This window comes from Cnephaeus nilssonii (genome assembly GCF_951640355.1).
Source record: "Cnephaeus nilssonii genome assembly, chromosome: 3".
Taxonomy (NCBI): Eukaryota; Metazoa; Chordata; class Mammalia; order Chiroptera; family Vespertilionidae; genus Cnephaeus; species Cnephaeus nilssonii.
The window spans coordinates 96,273,871-96,296,200 of record NC_137074.1 but is presented as its reverse complement, the minus strand read 5'-3'; the positions used below and the strand labels follow the sequence as shown (position 1 = coordinate 96,296,200).

Below are 22,330 nucleotides of genomic sequence, written 5' to 3'. Positions count from 1 at the left end.
CAAACTACTTCTAATTCTAACTCTAAATATAAATACTTACATTTAGAAAAAAGATAAACATCATCTAAGGCCTCCTTCAAATTATTCTCAGGAATATGTGCCAGCATAGTTCTAAAAGATTCTTCTTCAGGTAGAAAAATAAGAAAATGCTATGTATATATCCCTGGTTTGTAATCACCATAGATCTAAAATTTGGCTCAGAATCCAGGTCAATGTAAAAAAAAAAAAAAAAAAAAAAAAAAAAAAAAAAAAAAAGACTTAACATCAAAAAATACAGGTGCAGCTACAATTCAATTACATATTTCCCCTTTTTTGTAGGGTGTGTCTTTGTTCTCACAGCTGGGAGAGTCATACTTTAAATTTTCAACAAAGAAAGCCACCACATTAAAGAACTCTAGAAATTCCTATAACCAAAACTGTAGCAATAACCATGCAATCTTCACTTGCCTTTCATAAGGATGTTATGGACTTTAATCTCCTGTTCGTCTGTACTCAACACATTTGGCAAAGTATGTGAACGACAGAAATGAAAACAATCATTTGAAAGCAAACCGTAGGAAAGGAGACTCACATAAAATATCTAATAACTGACATCTCTAAAGAATTTACTTTCAATTTAAAAAAAATGGCAATAATATTGGGTATTCTGTTTCTATTTTAAGTGTTTGCTTTGATTAGTTCTAATTTTGCCTAAAGGAAGGAAATAAAACAAAAACAATTATATTCTAAATAAAGACTGTCGTTTTAAACCCAAACTGCTGAATTTTAATCTATTAATTTCCCTGCATATATAAATGTGCATATTACCTCTAGTGTTTTATCAGCTTAACAGTCATAATTTATACAAAACACACAGATGGTCTTAGAAATAGTAAACGTTTCAGATGTTACAACTTCCTAGCATATGGAACAGTATCGTGAATCATCATTTTGGCATCATTTAAATGATTTTAAAGTTATTTAGACATCAACATCTTGGCATCATTTCATAGTCATAGGTTATATTGCAACTTTAAATTGTTTTATTCCTGATTGTTTGTGGTTCTTATAATATTGACTCTAAAACTACTAATATGTGGAGGAACTGGTACTGGTGTTGACAGGACAGCACCCTCTAGACAGCAAAAGGCAAATGAAGATCCTATAATAATTTAAACATTAGTGCATAAACCATAACATTTATTCAAATTCAGTATATGATACAAAAGGATATTTCTAGATTTTTTATTTTAATAAAATTTACTAGAGTGGTTTTAAACTGTTGACGTCACAAAAATGCAGATACAAAATAAAACACTCACACCCACAAAAGCTTTCTGGTGAATTCCATTCTCCCATTTTTCAATAATATGTACATGCTGATGACTCCCATATTCCTCAAAATGAGCTACATTAGTCTGTGGTAAGAACTACTCTGTGACTTAATACAAGGAAGATTTATTTCTCATTCATTCTACATGTCCACCAGGGGGAGCCAGATGTGGAGTGGAAAGTTCTGGGACACATGACTCTGGGGCCCAGGCTCTTTGGGTGGCTGTCCTGTTGTAGCTTCACTACCTGGAACATGTGGACTCTCTGGAGGCCACATGGAAAAGAGATTGCTGGAGGCTCCCTCACTAGTATTTAATATCTTTAATTTCCACTCACAGCCCATGAAGCTGAACTAGTTAGAGTGGTCTGCCCTACAGCGAGGAAACTGGGAAGCGAAGGCTTTCATCTGCCCAGAAGCGGGGGAGGATTGCATGCAAGGCAGTAAGTACTCGTTATATTCACCACAACACAATTTTTTCGCCAGCCTCAACCTCAACTCTGAATTTCTGACTCACGTTTCCACTGCCTATTTGACATTTGTGGATATCTAATAAGAATTTCAAAATTACAATGTCTGAAACTGAGCTCTTGAAACTTCTACCCCGAATCTTCTTTTACTATAATTAACGACATCTCAGTTAACAGCATCTCTATCTTTTCTGCCGCTCGGATCAATGCATAAAGATAATCCTTGACTCTTCTCTTTTTCCAACAAGCCACGTCCAATCTGTTAGATTCTGACAGCTGTTGCTTCACAGCAGATCTAGGCTCTAACCACTGCTCTCCTTCCCCTCCTAGCAGACTGATCCAGACCACACTTCCCTTTTATCAAGATAACCGAAAATGCTCCCCAACTTGTCTCCCTACTTCTGCCATTATCACCCTTCTGTGGATCCTGCCAAAACCCCTCGATGCTTTTCTCTTGGGAGAAAAGCCAATCTATTTGCAAGGACTGTAAGGTACTACACACAGTCTGGCTTGTTGTTATCCCTGATGCCATCTGCTACAAATCTCAACTTTCCTCACTCCACACCATCCGCTTTGCTCCTTTTCCAATCTGTTAGGTATGCCCTGCAATAGGGTCTTTAACCTTATAGTTGGTTCCACTTAGAACACTTTCCCAGATACCTGCAAAGTTCCCTCCCTCAATTTTTTTACTGGTCTTTATGTGAAGCATTCTCTGGTCATCCTATTAAGCACTGAGATTCTTCCCAATCCTATCTGTCTACCCCTGCACTACTTTATTGTTTATAGAACTTACTATAGTCTAATGTACCATATGTTATGCCCTCTACTTTCATTTTACCTGTATACTCAGTCACAGAATATAAACTCCAGAAGGGCACTCATTGGGAGCTGTTCAATGCTGCATCACCAATGCTGAAATTTTTATTTCATTTTATTGATTTTTTAAATTTTTTTAGAGAGAGAGAGAAAAGGGAGAGGGAGAGAGAGATAGAAACATCAATGATGAGAGAGAAACATTATCAATCGGCTGCCTCCTGCACTCCCCACACAGGGGATCGAGCCCACAACCCGGACATGTGCCCTGACAGGGAATGGAATCAGTGGCCTCTTGGTTCCTGGCTCGATGCTCAACCACTGAGTCATACCATCTGGATGCCAATGCTGAAATTTTTATCACTAATTTGTATTAAACACAAATTGGTCACCAGGAAAGACATGAGGGAGAAAGATAATGGTTTTAGTGTGTATGAATCATTAGGTCAGAGAAATGAAAGTTATAGGTAATTATCATTAAATGACTTAAAATACGTTTTCAAGAAAAATATTATCTTGATTGTGCATAAATCTAAAGGAATCTGTTAACAGTAATAAGAGAAGCTTTTGTTCCATTCCCCTGTGCTCTTGACTTCATTTCCCAAAACCAATGTTTCCACATATAGTTCACTTTGTAGAACTATAAAAGAATGCTTAAAAGTAGAGCTAGGCTGTTCTTACCCCAATTCCTCAAATTATAAAAAACCTTTGAGATACTAAGTTTTATTCAGTTCAATACAGGAAAAATGCTTGATTTTCTTTCAAGGTCCCTAAAACTTTGTCTACCATAAACCCCTCTACTTTCTTCACTACTTAATCCTCATGCTAATCTGCAAATAAATAGTGCAAGCATTTATTAGGAGTATGTGGTCTGTGTTATAACCTTGTCCTTCTACAAGTATAGCACACAGATTCTCCAGGGGACCTTGGCCAATGACTTCATAAAGGCAGAGAGCATGTGCAGAACAAAGAAAATGCCAAAGGGAAATACTGTACAATCATACGGTCAACGAGAGCTGGGTTATTTAGGTGGCTTAGTAAATACCTTTCACAATACAAAAATGCAAAGAAAAAGAAGTCACAGAGAATCACTGAAGGACAGAGGAAAATGCATCATTACTTACTACAGATTTATTCTGCTTATATGACAACAGAATTTTAAATCCAATTATCTAGTCACATGATTTTATTTTGGAATGAGTAAATCCATCACTAGGCATCATTCAGATGAGATTTTATTGTTCAGAAACAAGACTGAACTATTCTATAGAACAGAAAAGCAATTTAAAAAGCAGAAACAGAAAAAATCCTGAAGTGACTTTTAGGAAGTGACTTTTAAGGAAGTCTACTGGAAACATACTCTATGACCTGATATTTTTAAAAATAACTTTTATTGTAACACATGGAAATGTGATATACCCTGAGTTATGATAATAACTAAGTCATACATAAAACTATGCATTAGTTAACTTTTAGACATTAACACATAAATTATATTTTTCTTTTACTAATCTTCAAACTAAGTGACATAAAAATGGGAGATATTGCAACCAATTATTTTAAAAAAACAAACAAAAAAACCTTCACTTTTCTCTTTTTCTTTGGTGGAGATATATACGGCGAGCTCTGAAGGTTGACCCCACTGATGAACTCAATACTCACAGTTATCCTTTCATCTTTGTCGTCCAGTGGAGAGCCATCTTTCTTCCAAGAAATGGTGGGCTCAGGATGGCCTCGTGGTGGCTGGCACTCCATCACTGCGGGCTCCCCCACTGCCACCATGACATCGGAGGGATTTTGTCTGAAGTCATCCCGTAGTACTGCAGGGATAAGAGTAACTCATTATAGGCAATAGTAGATATTCAATCCTTATCACTGCAGTTCAGCAAAAGAGACATCCTATCTAATAAAAGAGTAATATGCAAATTGACTGTACCTCCGCTACACCCACCAGCCAATCAGGAGCGAGTATGCAAATTAACCCAACCAAGATGGCTGCAGCTCCAAAGAGAGCAGGAGGCTTGGGTTTCCCCAGCAATGGAGGAAGCCAAGCTTTCCACCTGCCCTGGCCTGCCTTGGCCTCCGCTTAAGGCAACAAAGTTTCAATTATTGAAGATAAATAAATCCCAACAAAAATGGCAGCAGCCACGAAGGTGGAGAGAGCAGGAGGCTTGAGTTGCCCCCAGCAATGGAGGAAGCCAAGTTTCCACAGCCCTGGCCTGCCTTGGCCTCTGCTTAAGGCTACAAAGTTTCAATTATTCTATCTAATAAAAGAGTAATATGCAAATTGACCATCACTCCAACACACAAGATGGCTGCCCCCATGTGGACACAAGATGGCTCCCCCAATGTGCACACAAGATGGCCGCCACAAGATGGCCAGCAGGGGAGGGCAGTTGGGAGGGACCAGGCTTGCAAGGGAGGGCAGTTGGGGGTGATCAAGCCTGCAGGGAAGGGCAGTTGGGGGGGGGGGGGACCCAGGCCTGCAGGGGAGAGCAGTTGGGGGGGACCAGGCCTGCATGGGAGGGCAGTTAGGGATGACCAGGACTGCAGGGGAGGGCAGTTAGGGGTGACCATACCTGCAGGGGAGGGCAGTAAGGGTCAAAGAGGCTGGCAGGGGAGCAGTTAGGCATCAATCAGGCTGTCAGGGGAATGGTTAGGGGGTGATCAGGCTGGCAGGCAGAAGTGGTTAGAGGCAATCAGGAAGACTGGCAGACGAGCAGTTGGGAGCCAGCAGTCCTGGATTGTGAGAGGGATCGCCGGCTGCCCGTTTAGGCCCGATCCTGGTAGGATCGGGCCTAAACGGGCAGTCAGACATCCCTCGAGGGGTCCCAGATTGGAGAGGGTGCAGGCTGGGCTGAGGGACACACCCCCTGTGCACGAATTTTGTGTACTGGGCCTCTAGTAGAAGATAAATAAATCCCAACAAAAATGGCTGCAGCCACAGAGCAAGCAGGAGGCTTGGCTCCGCTCAAGGCTACAAAGTTTCAATTATAGAAGATAAATAAATCCCAGATACCAGGGCCTCCGCTTGGGTAACTGGGGGCCGTGACCAGCCTCCAAACCACCACAGGCCCCTCGGCCAGGCCGCCCCATGCCCCAAGGGAACCCCCACCCTGATCCGGGACACCCTCAGGGCAAACCAGCTGGCCCCCACCCGTGCACCAGGCCTCTATCCTATCTAATCAAAGAATAATATGCAAATTGACCATCACCCTAACACACAAGATGGCTACCCCCATGTGGTCAAAGATGGCTGACCCCATGTGGACACAAGATGGCCGCCACAAGATGGCCAGCAGGGGAGGGCAGTTGGGAGGGACCAGGTCTGCATGGGGCGGGGGGCAATTATGGGCGATCATGCCAGCAGGGGAGGGCAGTTGGGCGGGACCAGGCTGGCAGAGGAGGTAAGTTAGGGGCGACCGGACCTGCAGGGAAGGGCAGTTGGGGGTGACCAGACCTGCTGGGGAAGGCAGTTAGGGGCAAACAGGCTGGCCGGGGAGCAGTTAGGCATCAATCAGGCTGTCAGGGTAATGGTTAGGGGGTGATCAGGCTGGCAGGCAGAAGTGGTTAGGGGCAATCAGGACAGCCGGCAGGCGAGCAATTGGGCACCAGTAGTCCTGGATTGTGAGAGGGATCGCCGACTGCCCGTTTAGGCCCAATCCCACTAAACAGGCAGTTGGGCATCCCTTGAGGGGTCCCAGATTGGAGAGGGTGCAGGCTGGGCTGAGGTACACACACCCCCATGCACGAATTTTGTGCACCGGACCCCCGTGCACAAATTTCGTGCACCGGGCCTCTAGTTTATGATAATAAGCTACTACAGATAGCTATCTAAATGCATCTTGGAGCATCTATACCTACTTATAGACATATGCAATTTAATGGAGACCTCAGAGCTTATGCATACACAGCAGGGACAGTTGGATATTCTTCATAGAACAATGTGAAAGAGTATTTTGCTGCTTAGTTCCCTCACAGTTTGGATTTGGCTTATCATTAATTTGCTTTCTTCTCTGACTGCATTTTCTCATCCATGTGCTAATGAATACAACGGAATCCTCCTTTTACTAATACTTACATAACACATTTGGCTGATGCTTCCTATTATTAAATGAATTGCATACACATGTAAACCAGGGGAGGGTGGGGGTAAGGGGGGGACATCAACCAAAGGACTTGTATGCATGCATATAAGCCTAACCAATGGACACAGACATCAGGGGGTGAGGGCATGAGTGGGTGGGGGGTGGGGGGGCAATGGGGGGATAAGGACACATATGTAATACTTTAATCAATGAAGAAAAAAAATTTAAAAGTAAAAATAAATATATTTCCAAACATTCATTTAATTGAGATATTTTAAAACTATCTCAAATTAATGTATAAGAATATATCATCTTTACAATTTAAATATGCTCATTATAACAACTTCAGACATATTTACAAAGTGAGTACCTTCAAAATACTGTGCTTTTTCCATTAGCAATGAGTGAGGGCAAGTGTTAGAGGTACCAATGATGATAATTGTACTGCTACCAACAATGTCACTTTATATGTTCTATATTTAATGGTTCTGAGTGTGTTTTTGTTTTGTGGGGACGGGGGGTAAATATTCTTTCATTTAATTATTAAATCTGTTCAGGGTGAGAGAGATTATTAACCCCATTTACATTATTAATCCTATATCTCAGAGGAAGAAACGATTTATTACTAGACTAGTAATGTAATATTAACATACCATAAAATAAGAAGTATTATTCACTTAGTATCTGTTGGAATAAAATGTGGAAAATAAACCCAATACGCATTTCAAATATAGTTCACAGAATAAAATTGTCCTGTGTATATCTTCCTATCTAATAATAGACAAATATGCAAATTGACCATACCTCCGACACACCCACAAGCTACGCCCACCATCCAATCAGAGCGAGTATGCAAATTAACCCAAACCAAGATGGCTACAGCCACAGAGAGCAAGGTTTCCTAGGTAACAGAGGAAGCCAAGCTTTCCGCCTGCCCTTGCCAGGTCTAATCCTCCACTTAAGCTACAAAGTTTCAATTATAGAAGGTAAACAAATTCAAACAAATGGCGGCAGAATGGAGCTTGAGAGAGCAGGCCAGGGTTGCCGCCGGCAGCAGGGGAAGCAAAGCTTTCCACACACCCTGGCCGGGCCCACCCGCTTAAGGCAACAAAGTTTCAATTATAACCCCAACACAAATGGCTGCCGGCCTCGGAGGGAGCCCTAGGCTTGGCTCCGTTCCAGGCTACAAAGTTTCAATTGTAGAAGGAAAATAAATTCCAGATACCAGGGCCTCCACTTGGGTTGCCAGGGGGCGTGGCAGGCCTGCAAACCACCACAGGCCCCTCGCTCAGGCCGCCCCACACCCCAAGGGAACCCCCACCTGATCCGGGACGCCCTTCAGGGCAAACCAGCTGGCCCCCACCCCTGTACCAGGCCTCTATCCTATCTAATAAAAGAGTAATATGCAGATTGATCATCACTGCAACACACACAATATAGCTGCCCCCATGTGGTCAAAGATCCTGCCCCCATGTGGACACAAGATGGCCACCACAAGATGGCCAGCAGGAGAGGGCAGTTGGGAGGCATCCATCCTGCAAGGGAGGGCAGTTGAGAGGGACCAAGCCTGCAAGGGAGGGCAGTTGGAGGTGATCAACCCTGCAGGAGAGGGCAGTTAGGGGTGACCAGGCCGGCAGAGGAGGGAAGTTGGGGGCAAACAGGCTGGCAGCAGAGTGGTTAGGGGGTGATCAGGCTGGCAGGCAGAAGCGGTTAGGGGCAATCAGGAAGGCAGGCAGGTAAGCAGTTGGGAGCCAGCAGTCCTGGATTGTGAGAGGGATGTCCGACTGCCCGTTTAGGCCCGATCCCACCGGGATTGGGCCTAAACGGGCAGTCGGACATCCCTCAAGGGGTCCCATATTGGAGAGGGTACAGGCTGGGCTGAGGGACAACCCTCCTCCGTGCACGAATTTCGTGCACCGGGCCTCTAGTGTTAACATAAAGAAGTCATGCCCTGGCTAGGTGGCTCAGTTGGTTGGAGCATTATCCCGTACACTAAGAAGTTGTGGGTTCGATTCTAGGTCAGGGCACACACCTGGGATGCAGGTTCCAGTCCCAGTTGGGGCATGTATGGGAGGCAGCAACTGATGGATGTTTCTCTCTCACATTTATATTCTCTCTCCCCCTTCCCTTCCTCTCTCTAAACATATCCTCAGGTGAGGATTAAACAAAAATAAAATAAAAATAATGAAATAAAAATAAAATAAATCATGAATTATTTGGCATCAGTTAGTATTATACCATAACTCTGTTGTTACTACGTAGGTAATCTTGAATATAATCTCTCCCTGTTTACAAAGCAGGCAGGGAGATACATTCCTCAATACAAAGTCTAAAAATGTTAGTATCTTTCTCCTACCCCATTATCCCCCAGTGTACAATAAAATCTGAATAATTTTAATAATCTAATTTGAGGTAGTACTTAAAATGTTTGTTACTATGTTAAATGCACAGATTTGAAGTGATGCATTTTAAAATCTATTAAAATCTGTTAAATTGAATATTTGATACTATAATTTTATACTGGAATGGGTGTCTTTCCACCCAATGGCATTTAAAAATATTTTCATGGAAAATGTACAATACTGTGAAAAACTTGGGCTGAAACTGTTATTTCAAAAGTCACTTGAACAAACTTGGAGGCTGACAAAATTGTATATTTTTCTCTTGGAATTCTCTACTTTTCTATCCTCTATACCAACTAAGTATGTCCATAATCTGATTAAGCCTTACCATCCACTCAGACAAAAGCACTTTTGCTGTATATTGAGAAAACTTGGGTACACTATGACCATGTGAATACTGGGAAAGTACTACTTCAAAGAGACAACTTACGTGCTCGTTTTTGGAAAGAAAAGTAAAAGGAAGAACAGGAAATATGATTGCACCACACTAGTAATTCTAACTTCAATGCTGAACATCCTATATAATAAAGCAGCAATATGCAAATTGACCATCACTCCAACACACAAGATGGCTGCCCCCATGTGGACACAAGATGGCTGCTACAAGATGGCCGGCAGGGGAGGGCAGTTGTAGGAGATTAGGCCTGTAGGGGAAGGCAGTTGGGAGGGGCCAGGCCTGAAAGGGATGGCAGTTGGGGGCAATCAGGCTGGCAAGGGAGGGCAGTTAGGGGCACCCAGGCCAGCAGGGGACAACAGTTAGGGGTGACCCGGCCATCAGAGGAGGGCAGTTGGGGTGACCAGGCCAGCAGGGGAGGGCAGTTGGGGGTGACCGGGCCTGCAGGGGAGGGCAGTTTGGGGGGGACCAGGACTGCAGGGGAGGGCAGTTGGGGGTGACCGGGCCTGCAGGGGAGGGCAGTTGGGGGGACCAGGCCTGCAGGGGAGGGCAGGGGCAACCAGGCCAGCAGGGGAGGGCAGTTAGGGGCGGCCAGGCCTGCAGGGGAGGGCAATTAGGGGCAATTGGGCCAGCAGGGGAGCAGTTAGGTGTCAATCAGGCTGGCAGGAAAGTGGTTAGGGGGTGATCAGGCTGGCAGGCAGAAGGGGCAATCAGGCAGGCAGGCAGGTGAGCGGTTGGGAGCCAGCAGTCCTGGATTGTGAGAGGAATGTCTGACTGTCTGGCAGGGGTACCAGATTGGAGAGGGTGCAGCCTGGGCTGAGGGACACACACACCCCACCCCACTCCACCCCCCGTGCACAAATTTTGTGCACCGGGCCTCTAGTTATTAATAAAATACATAGACACAAAGGTAAACCTAGTTGAACTGCTGTTACCACTTAATAAAAAAAAAAGAGTAGGAAGACTTTCACTATTTATAAATTTATATTACAATTAGGTGTTACAAATGTACCACAAATAAAACATAAGGTTTATACAAAAAACAAATGAATTGACTTTTACAGTGTGTTTCTTTGCTATATCACATTATTAACCTAAGATATCACCGTTGGAATATCTTAAGGCCCTTGAAAAATGCAAAAGTAAAATACTTTTCAAGTAAAAATAAATAATTTGCACAATGTTTCTACCTGGTAAAGTTAAAACCAATGGTAACACTATGTCTTCTTTACAAATTGAGAGCAGATCTCAAATAAACCAATGAATAATAAAATGTCTCAAAAATATCAAATATCAAAATATTAAGTCAGATAAATCAAAATTCCTTTTCGATTTACTATGTTATTTGAGTTTTTCAGTATATAATGTAAAGCTAACAAAATGTAATCCATTAAAGATGGTTGCTTAGATAACGTTCATGTAATTATTTTTGCAGCTGTAAAGCATAAAACTCTAGTATTGCCTATGGCTAAAGGCAACTCTGCATAGTCGTGTATTTAAGATTTTTTTTCCTTCTTCTATAAAAGCAACCTTTCTTCCTTAAACTTGTCCTGAACATATTTGGGGGAAAATAGTATGTATCACATTATAAAATGATATGAACTTTCAGTTAAATTATCCAATTTTCTTAATTCATGTGTGTATTTAAGTAATTAAAAATTGAATTTATCCTGGCTGATGCAGCTTGGTGGTTGAGCCTTGACCTATGAAACAGAAGGTCACGGTTCCATTCCTGGTCTGGGCACATGCCCAGGTTGCCGGCTCGATCCCCAGTGGGGGGCGTACAGGAGGCAGCCCATCAATGATTCCCTGTCATCATTGATGGATTTATTTCTCTCTCCCTCTTCCCTTCTCTCTGAAATCAATAAAAATATATTTTTAAAAAACTGAATTCAAATGATTGGCAGCAGCTTGGCAGAAAGACCAGTGAAATCAGTAAGTATTCTCAAATATGGACCCTTTTTGGAAAAAGCCTCACTTTTTCTTCTCTAACATCCCTATTAATCAAAGCATATATTATGCTAGTATGAAATGGTATGAATAGTATGAAATTCTAAAATTTGGAACTCACTTTTGAAATAAGGATTCAATATAATTTGAAACAGAGCAAATAACATCTATAATGTGTCCAAGCAGATACCACCTAAAATGGTGATAAAACAAACCATAGTTCACTCTAATCTTGCTTCCATATTTATGTAATTGTTTCATATTTACAGGTTTGTATAGTAATTTGGCTCATTCTTAATGTTTTTTATTCTGTTAAATTTGAAGAAGCATAATAAGCTTCAATGAATCTTTTAATTTCTTGGAAGCTTTTTAAAAATATACATATTTTTATTGATTTCAGGGAGCTGCTTCCCACATGCTCCCCACTGTGGATTGAGCCCACAAGCGGGGCATATGCCCTCTCTCAGAATCAAACCATGACCTCCTGGTTCATAGGTTGAAGCTCAACCACTGAGCAACACCAGCCGGGCTCCTGGAAGCTTTTGTCTAAAAAATTGGTCAATTGTCCTGGCTAGTGTGGCCAAGTGGTTGGAAGGTAGCCCTGTAACCAAATCATTGCAGGTTTGATTCCAGGTCAGGGAACATCCTAGATTTCGGTTTTGATCCAGGGGAGGACCACCTGGAACCAATCAATGATGTTTCTCTTCCTCCCCCCTTTCTCTCTTTCAAATCAATAAAAACATATCCTCAGTGAGGGTTTTTAAAAAACAATAAATTAAAAAATATTAAAATTGGTAATAAAATGTATCATTTTAAACAAAACATATAATCATTTGTGTTTCTAAAAAATGAAATGTCAATTTAATACAATTCTCAGAATATGTAAATATATTTGCAGAAAAGGATTCTAAAATTGAGTGGCAACTTTGAAATTTATTTGGGTAATACTGAGAAGACAGGAGGCAAAGTGAAAAAATGTTAAAGACAGATTATTTCAAGTATAATGGAGACTTTAATGTTTGTAACACTTTTTAAAAACACTATGAAAAGTTTTAGAACTGAATGAAACATAAGGTTATTAAACAGGTAGAGGTCTTTGGCAACATCTAACCCATCCCAAGAAACAGAGGCAACTGAGTTCCAAGAAACATTACTAGATTGTGTTATTCGTCAGGAAGAGACCAAAAGAAAAATGTAGATATCCTGATTTCTAATGAATTGCTTTTTAAAAAATACACACACACACACTCACACACACTTCACCATTTTACTGTAAGAAGCAATTCTCCTATATAATCCATTGTATTTCCAACAAATCCACTCCATTATTGCAGGAGGCTCAGCGTTCTGTGGCTGTACGTCAGTGCACTACAGTCTCCTAATTACTCAATATTGATAAGGCTCAAGTGTTTCTAAATTTAATTTTGTTCCCCAATCATGTGGTGAACATCTGTAAACTACAATGCCTTCGGCTTCATGAAACACAGAATCTCAATGCAGTCAGGTTCAGAAGGATATGTGATACAAACTTTTTCTTTTGGAAATTAGGAATCTCAGGCTCCTCAGAGGGGAGAGGAGCTCATTGCATAAGTAATAATGACAGTAATGTTAACGATATGATAAAAATGTTAGCAACAGCCAATGTCCATTGAACCTCTACTACGTACAGATCCATGCCAAGCATCTACTCACTTAGTCCGTATCACAGGTTATGATAAAGTGAGTTTATTCGTTTCATTTTATGGATGAGGAATTTGTAAATATTTAGCAGCAGAGGTAGACCACAGATCCAGTCCATCAAGGATTCTTCTCTACAATTGTAGCCACCTATCTGGTCTTAACAAGACAATGTTCACAATTCTAAATAGGTGATATAATTAATATAGCAGCCTCTTCCCACTGGAAAAGAAGTTCGGTGAGAAATTTCCATTCTGATGGTCAACTGCTTATCTCTGAGCACAGTCTGCATTCTTGTGCTTCTGCAGATTTTTCCACATATGGAAGAGGCCACTTCACACTTTCATGGGCATGTTAAGAAGTACAACTCATCATTCCGATAATGTATGTCAGGCTAATTCTTCTCAAAGATTCTCCTTCACTTCAGCAACAAAATGACTAAAAATTTTGAACGATAATAAGTGTTTTAATTAAATATGGGCATTTTAACTAGTAGCAAGTATCGGGGGAAAGACAGAAGAAGATAATATGCACTACTGGATTTTTATTTATTTTTCTATTAAAAGACTACTTTGTCCATGAAACCTTGCAGTAAATAATATTAAACTGCCAACTTGGAAAAGAAAAAAATCAATGAGATTCTTTAAAAATAGGGTATATTATAGGAAAGAAATGAAATACATTCTCAAAGACAAAGAAACTAGAGATGCTCAGTAACAGCTTAACTTTGTTACAATGGGCCACTTTAATGACTTTCAAAATTATTAATCACGTACTTAGTCTTTAGTTTTGAGTAGAGAATTACTCACATCTATGACATTTAATGCCTGTGCTGACATAAATAGATGCTATCTAATTTCAAAATAACTACCATCCTTTCATTTAGTACATCTGTACCGAGCATGTACTTCGTGACTGGGTTCATGCTACAACTTTGTTGTTTTCCCTGCAGTGAAGTTTACATAAATTTCGACATCTGTCAAGTAACAATCTTCACCCTATCACAAAATGGCAATATAGCAGTGTTTTACTGCAGGTTGTTTTGTATTAAGTTTTGGGAGCAAGATAAAAAAGTGTGTCATAAAGGCTTTTATAACTATTTACGTTCCTACATTGTAAGCTCATAGCATTATCCAGAAGAGCAAAGTGTTATCTGGGGTACAAATGTGTTCAAATTCTTTACCATTTCTTAAAATATAATAATAATTCCAAACTTTTAAAAACATTTCTACCAAAAGGGTGATTACACAGAAATATACCTTAACTTGTTGAAGAGGCAAACTACAATGATATGTAAAATAATATTTCATCAGATATTATCCTCTTATACAATCATCATCTAAAGCTAAGGAATTTTAAAATGATGCATGCAAACATCAATTCTGTATAAAGTTAGGAATTAACCATGACCATTTCTTAAAAATACGTATTTACTTTTTAAAATCTGACATAATATATCTATAAATGCTCTTCAATAATTATGTCATTTTCTACTTATGCTTTTTATAGCATGCAACTTTATTTTCAAACATTAAATTATGCTGCGGTTAAAATCTTAGGAGAAAATATGCTAGCAGAAGCACTAATTACTAGAGCTTTGAAGATGTCACAAACCTCTTATGCCCTACCCTAGGAAAGTAGTACTTTTTTCTTTCAAAATATTATATATTCTGAAAAGTTATATATTATGGAAGGATGTCAGACATTAGTCAACAGTAACATGAATGAATAGTGTAGAACATTGCAAATAGTGGAAGAAGCTATTGCCAGAATAAAAGTAATTAATAATCTATTTGCTGGCTTTTAAAACAATATATACACTTCATTCCTGGTCTTTTCTTTTTTCTTTTTTTAATATATTTTTATTGACTTCAGAGTGAGGAAGGGAGAGAGAGAAGGAGATAGAAACATCCATGATGGGAGAGAATCGTAGATTGGCTGCCTCCTGCACGTCCCCACTGGGGATCGAGCCTGCAACCCAGGCATGTGCCCTGACGGAGAATAGATCCCGTGACCTCCTGGTTCATAGGTCGACGCTCAACCACTGAGCCACGCCGGCTGAGCCATTCTGGTTTTTTAATGGTTAGAATTACCTCCAGATTGGGTCCAAGCTTAAAACACATTCCCATTTTACAGAAACATTAACACCATAAGGGCACTTCCTATGAAAAGCCCTCTTGGCTATCTGCAGTCAGTTTTGGTTTCATGATTTCACTTCAGGAATTAGCAAAACTTGTACAAGATACTGCTAAGTGTTCATTACAATGGTACTAAGTCATCAAGACAAAGAGAAAGTAAGCTTGGCATACTAGATTTCAGTTATAATATGTAATGTATTCCAGAGAAAGGTGTATGTCAATAAAGATCAACATATACTGTATATAGTTAATATCCAGCAGACTTGAAGTCTGGGAGATCATAAAAAAATGTACTGCCAAAGTAAGTTGAGTTGCTCACATCATATGTTCTTTCTAACTTAAAGATGTTAGTAGCTTAATGCATGTTTGCATTATACACACTTTAAACTAAACTATAAATTAAATAAATTTATTAATGAAAAAGTACAGCATTCATAAAACACCATTTTATGTTATGATGTGTTATTATTTAGGAGTAAAAACTACCCCAGTAGTTTAAGAATCACAACACACATCCTTCCACTATGCTGTGATTTTAATAGATATATTCCCAATGACTCAGTTATTTCCATTCAAAACAGAATGTTTTACATTATATCTTGCTAGGGTTATTATGAAGACTAATTATTTAGTGTTTGTACAGGACTTGCCATTTATATGAAGCATTACATCTGCAAAGAAGTATTACTATTAGTCACTGTGAGGAATTGCCAAATTTCTCAGCTGCCAGTACAAATGGAAAGGAGGACAAAGAATGGCATTGATGAGGGTTTCCAAGCACCAGAGCAAAAGTCACACTCGGGAGTAGCTTGGCAGGTTAAAAAAACACAGACAGATGAGGCTATCTGAGCCAGGGTCCCTGGTTGGGGCAAGACAGACATGCACTCTTTTATAAAATATAATCTTCTGCTTAGCACCCTGAAACAAGAGAGTCTTGATCAAAGGAATACACTTATTAATTTGTTGTCTGGCTTTTTGTATTAAAATGCCAGCTTCGTGAGAGCAAGGTGTTTGCCTTTATCGATCTACATATCCTGCGTCCAGAACAATGCCCAAGACATAGTCAATGTTTATAATACACCTTCTGTGTGCTAGGTATTATATATGAGACAGTACTAAAACTGGCACGAATCCTGTACTCACAGTGCTCAGTGCATAAGGGAGTAAACAGACAATACTCAGTCCCACATGTGAATATACAACTGTAATGGCAATGTGTGCCCTGAGGAAATGCAGGGGATGTGTGTGAGAAACTAAGGAAGAACATACTTTAGACGGGCGGTGAAGGAACGCGAAGGATAACAGTTAAGCTGAAGCCTGAACACTGAGTGAAGCTTGTCCTGGAAAAGTGCACGGCAGGCAGAGGAAATCACTCAGGTTGAAGAAAAAGATGGTACAGTAAGAATGGACTTGCAAAGACTTGAACCCTGTGTAGTGGGACAGGTTGACAGCCTTACAACAGCAGGTTGGCAGGGGTGAGGGGCCAGATCTGCTAGATACAGCAGCCATGATCCAGGGTCACCTTTAATTTTAATTCCCATGGGAAGCCACTTCAGTGGCTATTAAGCACAGCTGTCTCAGGATGGAATTATCATATTTAAATATTCATTATAGTTGTTCCTTGAATGAAATGGAAAAGAGACACAAGAATGGAAGTGAAGAGTCCAATTAGAAGGCTACTGCAGTAATTAAAGGGAAACTGATCAGGATTTCGTACTGTTATGATGACACGATTTGGGGCAAAGGGAGACAGAGTAGACGTGTGTATTGGAGTCAAAATAAAAATGATGTCTTGAAAGGTTGAAATGACAGAGAGAAAGATGTCAATAATGATACCCAGGGTTTTTTTGTTTTGTTTTGTTTTGTTTTGTTTTGTTTTAATTTGAGTAATTGAACATGGTATTTTTGAGGTATAGGAGGGTAGATAGGCAATATACAAATGAATCCTCCCATGAGGAATAATAGGAAAACATATATATGGCATGATTTGAGAGTATAAGGATACTCTGAAAACCATTTTATTGATCAAAAAAATATGGTTTCAAATTCTGCCCCTTAGTATTTAACCTGTTTAGACCTTATACTACTATATTCCAAATCTTAATTGCTAACTGATAACCTTTGATCAATTAATCTGCATTATATTTTTGGGATGAAAAATTTTATTTAGTTTGATGCACATCATATAATTTTAACTGACTGAAAAATTGAGACAAAACTAATATATTTTATTATATAAAAAACAAATATGATTAATGGGTATGTGTGATATATATAAACACACACACACACACATATACACATATATATGACCACTAATAACTTAGCAGCAAATTATTATAAAAATTCACTCAGTCATTGAGTTTGGACAATAAAAACAACTCAAAACATTATAGGGTATTTCTCAGGACTGCCATAGATTAAGTTTAGTCTACTATTTAAGTATAAGAGAATCGATGACATGTTAAATGCCATTACATAATTAAAATAATCAGAGGGTTCACATTGTCAGAGGTTTGCAAACTCTCTACAGCATAATCCTGTTCCCTGGAAAATGCTGGATCACACAATTCATAAGAAATTATTCATTCAGTAAATGCACTAGGTATTGTGTTAGGAGGTGGTGGCTAATAAGATAAACAAGACAGATCTCTGCTTCTCTGCTTTTAAAGGACTTATTTCAGGGTGTGTTGTTTGTTTGTGGGTGTGTGTGTTTTTGCCCCCCCCCCCCCATTTGTCACAGAGCGCTTTGTAATCAATTACAAAATAGATAAAAGCAATACTGTTTCACTTCCCCACGTGGGGCTGTCCTGCAGAAATATCACCTACAAAGGAAAGTTTAAATAAATGTCCCTAGCTCCTAAAGCTTTATTCTATGCAGCTAGTAACTGATAAATTGGGATTTGGAACTGAATTCAGCTTGATACCTAAGCCTGCAATTTTAGTGCTGAACTCCATTGGCCCCTAGGAGCGAGATTGTCAGACCTGAGCATCACCTTGGCAGTGTATAAAACAACTTTGCTGTGGTACATTCTAAAATACACTTGTAACAAGAGAGTAAGAAGCTAGGAAAATTACTGGGCAAATAGAATAGTGAAACTAAGACAAGAAAATTAAACAAGGTCACACAGTTTGGGCAGCTTGCAGCCAGTTTCAGCAAGACTTTATCTTCCCCAACCTTGACTCAGCAATCCAGGAGGCTAGTCCCAGCCAATGAGGCAATGATAAGAAATTCTGGCCAAAGTTGCCTCCCAAAGGTTCTAGATCAGAACAACTGAAGAATACTTTATACTTATTATTTATAAAATCATAACTCCTTTACATATTAAAAATATTTCATGTGTTGCTGGCTAATTTTACCAGAGGAGGCTTAATCCATTGGTCCTCACAAACCCTTTACTGGTGTCCCCTCCAATAATTTGAAAGACCATGTTCCTTTCTCTTACTAAAATTTTATATGGTTGCAAAATTAAAAGTGTCTGGTATATCATAAACATTAAATTCAAAATAAAATGGTTGTTCCCCTTCTAAGTATATCTGATGAATAAAGTCCACCATTAAGTTGATGCCCACCAGGGTCCACTTAAATATATGTATAAGTAAATTCTTTTTTAAGTTGTAAACGTTGTTATTCATTTTTTTTTCTTTGAACTTATATTTACAATTCCCACTCAAAATTATCCTTATGAACTATGATTTTATGCTTGAAAGGTTTACTGTTACTCTTTGTTGATCAGCCTATATAGCTTTTGGCTTTGAAATAAGGAACCTGAAACTGAAGGTCCTAATGACTGATTAAATTTTGTTTAAGCCTGGTCAGTGTGGCTCAGTTGGTTGAGCACTGCCCTGTGCACCAAAAGGTGGTAGGTTTCATCCCAAGTAGATATTTCTCTCGCATGGATATTTCTCTCTCTCTCCCTAAAATCAAGTTTTAAAAAATATGTAGTTTCAAATTCTGGCTCTAGAAATAATCAATCTCTCTCTTTTTCTCTCCCTCTCCCTCCCAAGTCTTTTCCTCAGATAAACAGCAACCCTCAGGCAGCAGAGGACGGTAGCCCAAGCTTGACAAGGTCTGGACCTCTGCAGGCTAGAGATAACATCTTGACCTAAGTTATGTTTCAGCTCCTGAGCCCTAGGGAGGAACCACCGCCTTTGGTACTTTCCCAGGAGACTTGGCAGAGGGACTCTGGAATAGACTTCAGAGCTGTCCTCAAGACCTCAAGAGATGTTTTATTATCCTTACCTCCCCATTGAGCAATCCGCTTCCAGTACATCCCTGAACCCCCAGCCCATGGTGCTTTGTGATTTTGCCCTATAGAATCTGTCACCTATAGGCCATCAAGGAGTTTGGGCTTCTGAGCATCAGCTTCGCGTTCTCCTGGGTGGTGCCATTCATAATAAAATAGCATCTTTCTCCACTGCAATTCTTCCTCTCTAGTGTCTGGTTCCGCCAGCTCTGGGTAAATGACCTCTTTCTGTTCCGTAAAAAACTGTGGAACTGCTCCTATATTTTAGGTTTTTACACCTCTGCAGTTGCAGCATAAATATTCTGGATGTCTAAAGAGTATGAACTTTGTTTATCAAGTGAAGGAAAGGTAAACAAGGAAGGAGATGGGACAGGGGAATTCCACAGCAAGGATATTTTCAGGCTCACCAGCTTTGGAAGTGATATATAGTAAGAATCTGAAAAATGCAAAGGAACAATGAATGCTCCCATACACCTTTGAAATGTACAAGTATTCTGGTTTGAACACCACTGTCCTAAATAAAGCCCCCACTCCCATCAGCTTGAAGAATTTAGCAACTCATTCTGCCATTCAGCCAATGTAAAAAGCACTATAGAACCTCATAAATGAACATGAATTTAATTGGCTTAAATTAAATTTGTTAAATTTCATAAATTTAACCTGATTATTCTGTTTTATATTATTGATTGTAAAATTGAAAGAAAAATAATCCACACCAAATAGAACTATTAACTTTATTGAGTTCAGTATACTATCTAAGACCTAATGGATCAAAGTATAATCTTAAATAATCAAAACAGAATCAAATAAGTCTAATGAGTAAAAGAGCCAAATGCTTTCTCTGGAGATTTTAAGATCTCTGCTTATAATGAGAGACAAATGGCTCTTGGTACCAGGTTAGCTACCAGTTTTGTTTTGTTTTTAAATCCCACAACCAACTTAAAGAACTATAAAATCATTAGCAACTTCAAAAAAACTTAAAGAAATACAAAGAATCCTCTGAGTTTCTCTACAATGCTGTCAACCCTTGGATTACTTTTCTTTTTAACAGATCCCCTTTGGACCTGCAACATTTCTTGTAAATTCAACAAATGTATAAGGTTTTGTTTTTCCATAAGGAGCAGCTGGAACTCCTAATTTTTTGACAATTTTTAAAACCTTTTTTTATTTTCTAGGTGCTGAACTTGTTACTATTTTTATTGACCAAGTAGTTTAAAACTAGTCAATTAAGTCTCTGATTATCATAAAGCTCTTGTCAACATTTTAAATATTTTGATAAACCTATTTGTTAAATATTTGCTGTGTTCTTTGACATAAATGAAATACAAGTTGCCTCTCAATATCAACACTTTAAGAGTTGGAACAAAAACTAAAATGACAACTTTAGCTATGAATGTTTAATAATATATACTTTATCAACTATTGAAAGGGCATACAAAAATTGTTATTCACAGTGTAACATCTAAGTTGCAAATAATGATAATTCATTTTGAAAAAAAACCACACTTAGTGACATTATAATTTTAAAAGTCTCAGTGAAGTTTGATAATTAAAATCAGTATCATTTAAACTTCCTAAAGAGAAAACTAAGTATTTTTCACATTGTGAATTATAAGATTTTTAAAGTAAATTTGATGCTAAGTTAATTTTGTGTTTCTGTCTTTAATCATGTGTAATTGACTTAAAAACTTAATTCCATTAAAAAACTACAAAACTAAAATTTATATTTATTTTCAAAATGAGGATATTTACTTTATCAGTAATAAGGAAGTTATATTTTCCTGTTAAAAAAGTTATAAAACATTTTTCTACATCTAAATATGCTTTCTTGACTCTTTAAGATATATCTTTAGGTAAGTAGCAAAAGGACTCACTTTATTTTTAATTGACAATGACCTATGATTTTATAGAAATGAAGTTCTAACTTAAACACATCGTGAAGCAATGAGCAAAAACTAGAGTCATATATAGGATTATTTATTTATTTGTTTATTATAAGTCTTTATTGTTGAAAGTATTACATATATCCCCTTTTTCCCCCATTGATCTCCTCTAGCCCACTCCCCTCCCACGCCCCTGGTGATCACCACCTTATTGTCCGTGTCCATGGATTATGCATATATATGATCTCTTCCTACCCACCCACCCTCCCCTGCCTTCCCTCTGAGATTCCACAGTCTGTTCCATGCTTTTATGTCTCTGGATCTATTTTGTTCATCATTTATTTTGTTCACTAGACTGAGATCATGTGATACTTGATTTTCTCTGACTGATTTATTTCACGTAGCATAATATTCTCCTGGTCCTCATGCTGTCTCAAAGGGTAAGAGATCCTTCTGTTTTACTGCTGCATAGTATTCCATGGTGTAAATATATCACTGCATTTTTATCTACTTATTTGCTGACTAGAGGTCCAGTGAATGAAATTCGTGCATGGATAGGTTCCCTAGGCCTAGCTAGCGATCAGGGCCAATCAGATTCCCCGCCTCCCTGCCTCCTCCTTCCCTCGCCACCTCAACATTGTTGCTGCTGGTCACCCGCCATGTTTCGCGCTGCTCCCTAGTGGTCAGCACACATCATAGTGAGCAATCAAACTCCTGGTCTCCTGGTCAAACTCCCAAGGGGACACATTGCATATTAGCCTTGTATATATATAGATATACAGATAGGCACTTGGGGCAGTTTCCAGACTTTAGCTATTGTAAATTGCAGTGCTATGAACAAAGGGGTGGATAAATTCTTTCTGAATGGTGTTTCAGGTCTCTTAGTATATATTCCTGGAAGCGGGATCACTGAGGAAAATGGCAGTTACATATTTAATTCTCTCAGGAAACTCTATACT

General features: G+C 39.2%; 1 protein-coding gene across 1 annotated transcript in view; it reads right to left on the bottom strand.

Annotated features, from left to right (window-relative positions):
• ROBO1 (roundabout guidance receptor 1) overlaps positions 1–22,330 on the bottom strand; it is a 1,264,035-nt gene that overhangs the window by 145,123 nt on the left and 1,096,582 nt on the right. The window contains exon 5 of the mRNA XM_079766678.1: positions 4,255–4,412. Within this exon, the coding sequence (XP_079622804.1) occupies positions 4,255–4,412 (158 nt within the window). The remainder of the gene's footprint in view (positions 1–4,254; positions 4,413–22,330) is intronic.